This window comes from Giraffa tippelskirchi, chromosome 4 (assembly GCF_054371585.1).
Source record: "Giraffa tippelskirchi isolate mGirTip1 chromosome 4, T2T-mGirTip1v1.2.pri, whole genome shotgun sequence".
Lineage (NCBI taxonomy): Eukaryota > Metazoa > Chordata > Mammalia > Artiodactyla > Giraffidae > Giraffa > Giraffa tippelskirchi.
Genome location: NC_137278.1, coordinates 374702 through 383204, shown reverse-complemented (window position 1 = coordinate 383204; position 8503 = coordinate 374702). Strand labels below are relative to the sequence as shown.

Genomic DNA, 8503 nt, shown 5'->3' with positions numbered 1-8503 from the left:
TGGAGAAGGTGTGGAGAAAAGGGAGCCCCCCGCACTGTCGGTGGGAATGTAAGTTGGTGCAGCCACTGTGGAAAACACCAGGGAGCACCCTCAAAATACTGACAATACAGTTGCCACATGATCCAGCAATCCCACTCCTGGATATATATTCAAAAAAACTCTAATTTGAAAAGATACATGCAGCCCTACGTTCACAGCAGCACTATTTCCAACAGGCAAGACATGAAAGCGACCAGAATGTCCATGGACAGTTGAGTGGGTAAAGAAGGTGTGCTGTGTACACACAATGGAATACTTGTTTGTTGCTGTTCACTTGGTCAGTTGTGTCTGACTCTTTGCGACCCCATGGACCGCAGCACGCCAGGCTTCCCTGTCCTTCACTATCTCCTGGACTTTGCTCAAACTCATGTGCATTGAGTTGGTGATGCCATCCAACCATCTCATCCTCTGTCGTCCCCTTCTCCTCCTGCCTTCAATCTTTCCCAGCATCAGGGTCTTTTCTAATGAGTCAGCTCTTTGCATCAGAATATTGGATGCAATACTTTGACCAAAGTATTGGAGCCTCAGCTTCAGCATCAGTCCTTCCAATGAATATGCTGGGTTGATTTCTTTTAGGATTGACTAGTTTGATCTCCTTGCAGTCCAAGGGACTCTCAAGAGTCTTCTCCAGCACCACAGATTAAAGGCGTCAATTCTTCGGTACTCAGCTTTCTTTATGGTCCAATTCTCACATCCATACATGACTACTGGAAAAACTTTAGCTTTGACTAGACGGACCTTTGTCAGTAAAGTAATGTCTTGGCTTCTTAATACGCTGTCCAGGTTGGTCATAGCTTTTCTTCCAAGGAATAAGCGTCTTTTAATTTCATGGCTGCACTCACCATCTGCAGTGATTTTGGAGCTCAAGAAAATGAAGTCTGTCAGTGTTTCTAATGTTTCACCATCTATCTGCCATGAAGTGATGGGACCAGATGCCATGATATTCATTTTTTGGATGGTGAGTTTTAAAGCCGGTGGCTCTATAGTGGGGCTAATGGCGGCCTCCTCCAAGAGGACTTGTGCCACATGCCGTGCCTGCAGCACTGCTGCTGTCAGAGCCCCTGTCCCTGGGGCAGGCCACTGCTGACCCATGCCTCTGCAGGAGACTCTCGAACACTCAAAGGCAGGTCTGGCTCAGTGTCTTGTGAGGGTCACTGCTCCTCTCCCCCTGTCCTGGTGCTCACAAGGTTTTGTTTGCACCCTCCAGGCATCCCTGGCGGGTGTGAGGTTTGATTTTAAATGTGATTGTGCCCCTCCTACTGTCTTGCTGCAGCTTCTCCTTTGTCCTTGGTTGTGGGGTATCTCTTTTTGGTGGGTTCCGATATTCTCCTGTCGATGGTTGTTCAGCAGCTAGTTGCGATTCTGGTGTTTTCGCAGGAAGAGATGAGCACATGTCCTTCTACTCCGCCATCTTGAAGCAGAAAATATAATGGAATACTACTCAGTCATAAAAACGACATAGTGGCATTTGCAGCAACATGGATGGACCTAGAAGTTATCATACTAAGTAAGTCAGACAGAGAAATATCATATAATATCACTTATATGTGGAATCTGAAATATGATACAAATGAACTTCTCTATGAAAAAGATACAGTCTCATAGACATAGAGACTAGATTTGTGGTTGCCAGTGGGGAGGAGGGTAGGAGAGGGATGGATTGGGAGTTTGGGATTAGCAGATGTGAACTATTATATATAGATATAAATGAATCACTTTGCTGTACACCAGAAACTAACACAACTTTATAAATCAACTATACTTAAAAAAAAATGTCCTTTTTACACATGCCTGTTCCTTCCTATCTGAGATGGTGGTGTAAAGACATGATGCCTCACGCTACGGCAGCCACCTTGGGCCATGAGGTGACAAGCTTGAGGACAAAAAGTGTACATGGTGACCTTAGGAGGGAAGAGAGATGGGAGGAGTCTGTGTTCCTGAAACGGTGTGCTTCATGACTTTTGATTAAGTGAGGTTAAAACTCTATTGCATGGTCACTGACACCTGGGAGCTGGGTTGCTTACCTCTGAATACATCCCAGGCGATGCACGCACCACACCCCTGTGGTCTGCTCCCCACGGAGCAGCCAGAGGGATCCTTTTAGAGAAGGAGTCAAATGACGACTTGGCTGTGCCAAACTCTCCTCTGACTTCCCATCACACTAAAAACGGCAGCCAGAGGCCAGCCCTCAGTCTGTCTGGCCCCGAGACGGCCATCCCTGCGTCGCCGCACTTGATGTCCTGTCTCATCCTACGGTCAGGCCCACCCAAGGACCATTTCCTGAAAGTCGTCTTCCCTGACTCCTGTTACAGCCCTGCGGCCCATGCTGTGGTGGCGCTGACTGGCTGTTTGTGCCCTGGTGGAAGGGAGGCTTGGCTTACCTCCTCTGTCGCTGATTCGGGAAAGGCTTCTTATTTGAACATTGTGAGGTCCGGATGAGCAAATAGTGAGTGAATCCCGGAGAACAGGGCTGGGCACGAATAAGCCCTGAGTGAACACTGCCCTTGTATAAGAACCTCTGCTCCCTGAAGGCAGAGCTGGGAGCTTAGCGCCTGGCATCTAATAGTGCTTGGTGGAGACGTTGGCTGAATAGCATACAACAAGCTCTCTTTAAATTTTTATTGAGAGAATGGTGAAACACAGGAATCTCTGAATTGAGGTTTTGGAGCTGATTCAGTGTGTGTTGATGGGAAGGTCTAGGACACCACTGAGGGAGCAGGGGCCCAGGAGAGGGCCGTGCCTTCTGAAAACCCGAGGCCAGGAGTTGACAGCATCCTCTCTCTTGACGCCTAAGACCCCGAAATGAAGGCAGGAGAGAACCTGGGGTTCAAGGTCTTCTTGGAAGAGCCTGGTGGTCCCAGTGAGGGGGAGGGGAGTGGGCGATGTGGTCGCTGGGAGGAGTGAGGTGTGAAAACCTGGGGAACGAGGGGCTCCCCCGCCCCGCTTTGGGCGACAGCATCTAGGAGCTGGCGATGCCTCCGGGGGGGGGGGCGGGGGTGGTGTCGCTTGCGCCGCTCAGCTCGCCGTCGAGGACTCTCAGCCCCGCCCAGCTCCTCGTCTCAGCCGCCCAGTTCAGCATCTGGTCAGCTGCCGGCCGGGAGTGAGGCGGGACGCGCGGAGGGCGCACACTCACCGCTCTCGCGTAGCCGGGAGGACCCGGGGGCCAAGGCGCGGTCCCCGGGGCCGGCGGCTGGACGGGGCTAGGGGACAGGGCGGGGGCGGCCAGCTGGGGGCGGGGCGGGCGCGGATTGGCCTGGCGCCGCCACGTGACCGGCCCCATATAGGGCGTGGCGCGGGCGGCCGAGTCGGGTGCGGCGGCTGCCGGCCGGGCGAGGTCTGGTGCGGGTCCGGCGGCTCCGCGGCTGCTCCGCTAGAGCGCCGGGCGCGCCTCGCGCCTTCCGATCCCCGCGGGGCCGCCGGGCCGGGGGATGCGCTCGGCGCCCAGGAGCCATGGTCCGCTTCGGGGACGAGCTGGGCGGCCGCTATGGGGGCCCCGGCGGCGGGGAGCGGGCGCGGGGCGGCGGGGCCGGCGGGGCGGGCGGCCCGGGCCCCGGGGGGCTGCAGCCGGGCCAGCGGGTCCTCTACAAGCAGTCAATCGCGCAGCGCGCGCGGACCATGGCGCTGTACAACCCCATCCCGGTCAAGCAGAACTGCTTCACCGTCAACCGCTCTCTCTTCGTCTTCAGCGAGGACAACGTCGTCCGCAAATACGCCAAGCGCATCACCGAGTGGCCATATCCTGCCGGGTGCCGGGCCGGGTTGGGGCCAGGGGCCTCCCGAGGTCGCGGGAACGGGGACGGGCGCGGCGTCCGGCGTCTGCGCCTTGCGGGGTCTGGGAGGGGCGGCCTGGGCGGGGGGCCTGGGAGGGGGCCGGCCGCATGCTGCGCCCAGTGGCCATCTTTCCCGGGGCTGGAGGAGGGTGCGCCCTGGGGAGAGGCGCATCGGGTCGCTCGGCGAGGAGGGGGCGGGGCGGATTCCGGCCCCTCTCGGCGCGCCGCGTGTGCCTGCGTGTTTGTGTTTCTCTGTGTGTGTGTGTGTGGTCGTGGTGGCGGCGGCCGCGGGAGCGGGGTGGGCGCTGGGCGGAGCCCCCTGCCCCTGGGCTCGTCCCTTCTCTCCCTCGATGCCGGCGCAGAGCGCGTAGCCAGCCTGGAGGGCACCCGAGGGCGAATCGGAGTCCGTGTAGGTGTGAGCGCCGGGTGGAGGCGAGCCCGTGCGCGCGCCTGACTGCAGGTGCCTGAGTGTGTGAGGGCAGAGCGTGAACCCGGTGCTGCGCGTGCGTGCGCTCGGGACTCTCGGTACATGGGTGTTCACGTGCCTGTGTAGGTACATGTGGCTGCGTGTCTTTAGGTAAGAGTGTGCGCCTGCGCGGGGTCCTTCCTCCCGCCGCGCGCGGGGGGCTCACGGCCCCCTCCCGCGGGGCTCGGGCGTCGGGCGGAGCCGCGGAGGGAGCGCTGTCCGCGGTTCTGACGGCCGCGGGGACGAGCTGAGGGGCTGGGAGTCGGGCGGAGCCGCGGAGGGAGCGCTGTCCGCGGTTCTGACGGCCGCGGGGACGAGCTGGGGGCTGGCGGCTGCGACTGCGGAGGCGGCCCTCGCGGCGCCCCGAGGATGTGGGAGGATGGGGGCGGCAAGGGTGGGCTGGGCTCCGGACCCGGCCATTCTCAGCCCCTCTGGTGGCGGCCAGGCCCGGCTGCTGCACTGCGCGCTGCCGGCCTTGGCTTCTTCGCCTCTCTTTGGCGCCTCCTGGCCAGTCCTTAACCCACGCACTCCGTTTGAGTACATGATTCTGGCCACCATCATCGCCAACTGTATCGTGCTGGCCCTGGAGCAGCACCTCCCAGACGGAGACAAGACGCCCATGTCTGAGCGGCTGGTGAGTGCTGTGGCGGCGGGGCCTGAGGGAGGGGCGTGCGGTGGCGGCAGATTGTCTGATTCCACGACCCTTCAGGACCCGTGACGGGGCAGCTCCTGACGGGGCAGCTCCCTCGGGCTGGGTAGTCTGGGCAGCTAACACTTCCCTCAAGGGTCAGGAGAAGTGGGACAGCCCGCTCAGCCCCTGCTGGGGACCGGTGGCTTGAGGGAGGCCATTTTAGCCAGCAGCTGCCCTGCCCAGTGACACTAGCCACCCCTGCACGTGTCCCGCCCACGCGGACTTAGCCGTGACCTCGGAAACTAAGAGCTGACGCTGGCACGTGAGAGGGGCCTTCATGATGGCCCAGGGTCTGGAGTGCCGGGCTGCCCCTTTCCCTCCAGGGCTGTGCTGGGCTCCGGCCCAGGTGCGGCCCTAGTTGTCTCCCTCTCTGGCTCTGCTTGGGACTCCTTCCCTGTGGGGCATTTGCTTCCCATGGGATGCACTCCTTCCCAGGCTTTCTTCCCAAACATCCCCAAACATAGTTCTCACCTGCTCCTACCAGGAGCTCCCAGACCCCGTGTTTTCTCCTGTTGAACCACTGAGCCCACGGGAGCCAGGGTGCCAGGTCAGGGCATCTGGAGGGGCTGGGGCAGAGGCAGGGTGCTGCTTGAGGAGGCAAGCCCCATTCTGAAGGTGAGGCTACGTCTCCTAGCCCCCAGCATCCCAGCTGCCCTGGCCCCTCTGCCCGGGCTTGATGTGGGCTCACTGGGGCCTGAGAGACTGAGCTTCGGAGCAGAGAGGAGGAAAAGCACGTGCAGAGGCTGGAGAGGGAGCCTAGGGCCTGGCTGGAGAGTGCTGCAGTCCTGGGGTCCCCGAGGAAGGAGACACTTCTGGGGGCACCAGCCATCCAGAGGCTGAACCCTTTTTTCCACATCCTGGCAAGCTACTGTTCTTCCGGACTTCTTTCCCTTACTTGAGCAGAGATAAGCATTGATGAAGCAGAGCCTGTCCTGTGCTTGGCGCGGGCCTTGAACTTCAGGCCAAGGGGTGAAGCAGAGGAGACAGAGCAGGCTGCCCTGGGGGTGCTCTACTTTGGGTGGGCACCTCGAGAAGGCAAAGAAGTGACAGCCAGGGTGGCCAGCCAAGAGATGGGGGTTTGTGGGTCGGTCGTTTCTCCAGGCATGAGAACAGCTGAGGGGTTTCAGCTGTGGGTTCGGAGGGGGAGGGTTGTGAAGGGCATCCTGACAGAGTGGAGGGTGGTCCCCATGGGTGACTCCTGCCCAGAGCTGGACAGGCTCACTCGCCCTCTTTGGGACCCAGGTTCCTGCCGGTGGAGGGTCCCCTGGCCTGCTGTGAGCTTGGTGGTGGGTGCCCATTCTGAAGGCTGGAGAAGAGGGTGAAAGTGAGAGGAAACAGGGGTTTCTGGCAGGGAGCCTTGAATGCCAGGCCACAGGGCGTGGCAGGGTGGGGCCAGAGGGAAACAGGCTGGGGGTGGCAGGGGCAGGGAGGCCTGTGAACGGCAGTCAGGCTCGGGCCTTCCTCCTAGGCAGCAGGCTTGAGTAGGCCAGCGGGCATCCAGCCTCGCAGGTGAGGGACAGTTTGCTTTGTGGTGATGGGGGTCTGTACACTTGTAAGGGTTGAGGGTTCAGCAGAATGTGCTCACCTCCGCAAGGCCTGGCGGCCCTGAGATGGATGGAGGCTGAACACAGAGGGCCTGGGGAGCAGGCGCAGTGGTGGTCCAGGATCAGGTCTGGAGGCTGGTGCTGCTGCCAGAGGCTGGGAGGGGCTTCGTGGTGCAGAGGCAGCCTGCCCTGGGGCGGGGCCCCCACAGCTCTGCCTCCATCCACCTGTCGACTTCCCACATGGCCTTTAGCTGGAGCCCCCAGCTCGCAGTCTCACCCCTCTCCCGAGCCAGCCCGTGCCGAGTGTGGTCAAGGGTGGGGCTGGGAGCAAAGGGTCTGAGAAGGGGCCCCACCCCATCTCCTTGCGTTGGCCGGCTCTTCTCCTGCGAACCCAGGGTTTCTCTGGACATATTTGCTGGGGCCCTGTGTTTATTCAGGATAGGTGGTCGGCAGCCTCTTCTCTTGGGGAAAGGGGACCCTCTCACTGAACCAGACCAGAAGCGTTGGGGAGGGAATATCTCGTGAGTCAGCGTCAGGACGGTAGGATGGGGGAGCTGGGCAGCGATGGACGCTCTACTGCCTGGTCCCTGGGGGCAGCAGCCTCTGCTGCACGCTGCTACCCGCAGCCGTGGGCCAGGAGGCCAGGCTGAGGGTGCTCCAGGTCAGACGGGAGAGCCCTGGAGGCCAGGCTCCTTGCGGGAGGAAGGCACAGGCTGCTGGGCCGCAGTGGGAATGAGCAGCCCCCGCAGGAGTCAGCCTGGCTCTCCCCTCCCTGGGCCCTGGGGCCAGGCCTCCCCCTGGCAGAGCAGGCTCCGGGTCACAGGTCCCACAGTCCTGAGAGCAGGACCTGCCCGCCTCCGCTGCATCCTCTTCTGTGTCCGTGGTCTGAGCTCAGGCTGCTTCCCTTGCTGACCCTCCTCCTCCTCCAGTGCCCACTTGGTCCAGCTCCTGGGCTCACGTGCACAGAGGGCCTGTCTGCCCCCTGCCCCCAGCGTGTGATGGCCCAGTGCTCCCCGAGTCCCCACAGCCCGTCGCCACGTGCTGGCACCAGGCGGGCCCGGGCCGTCGGGGTTCCGTGCTCCCCTGTCCCGGTTCTGTCTCTGTCGTCCCCACGCGGAACTCCTGTCTCGGCCGCCCAGCTGGACGCCTCGCCCTCCAGGGGCTCCCTGAGGCCCGCCGTGCTTGATCGCACCAGAGCGTGCGTGGTGTGAATATCCAGCAGGTGTGTCCTGAGTGAGCGGGTGGGTCCTGGGCTATGCTCCAGGGAGCTGGGTGTGGTCCCTGCCGTGGGTCCCTGACCAGGGTCGGACCCAGGTCACCTCTGGCTTGGAATCTGGCTCTGCCTCTAACAAGCTGTGAGGCTCTGGCCCAGTTCCTTGACCTCTGTGTGCCTCAGCTCCCCCTCGGATGGGGATGATCGTGCTCCGTACCTGTGGGATGGTGTAAGAGGGTTGCCCTGGTGATTGCAGGAAGCCCTCACATGTTGTTATTGGCACTATTGCTCACTCTGGCAGGGTGTCGGGGGTGGGAGCCCCTCCTCATGTGACTGGGTGTCACTGGCCGTGGGGACAGGGCCACCTGCTGTGTTAGGGGAGCCTGGCAGAGAGCACCCAGGCCCGTGCTGAAAGGACCATCGGTGGGTGTCATGGCAGGGCTAGGGGTCCTTGCTGGCCGCGTCCGGGCGGTGGTGACCTTGCTCTGTGCTTCTCCTCAGGACGACACAGAGCCCTACTTCATCGGCATCTTCTGCTTTGAGGCTGGGATCAAGATCATCGCGCTGGGCTTTGTCCTGCACAAGGGCTCCTACCTGCGGAATGGCTGGAACGTCATGGACTTCGTGGTGGTCCTTACAGGGTAGGTGCTGGGCCTGGGGTGCCCTCTGCATGCAGCGGGTTCAGACGGCAGCGTCCACACTGGGGGCTGGTGCTTCTTGGTGGTCTTCATGGGTGGGTGCTGGGCCTGAGGTGCCTTCTGCATGAGCCGCAGTGTCCAC

At 61.1% G+C, this 8503-nt stretch overlaps 1 protein-coding gene across 3 annotated transcripts in view; it reads left to right on the top strand.

Annotated features, from left to right (window-relative positions):
* Positions 1–3489: 3489 nt before the first annotated feature.
* Positions 3490–8503, top strand: part of CACNA1B (calcium voltage-gated channel subunit alpha1 B) — a 216255-nt gene continuing 211241 nt past the window's right edge. For all 3 annotated transcript variants that reach the window (XM_081593188.1, XM_081593189.1, XM_081593190.1), the window contains exons 1-3: positions 3490–3773; positions 4804–4909; positions 8225–8364. In XM_081593188.1, coding sequence (XP_081449314.1) covers positions 3490–3773; positions 4804–4909; positions 8225–8364 — 530 coding nt within the window. The remainder of the gene's footprint in view (positions 3774–4803; positions 4910–8224; positions 8365–8503) is intronic.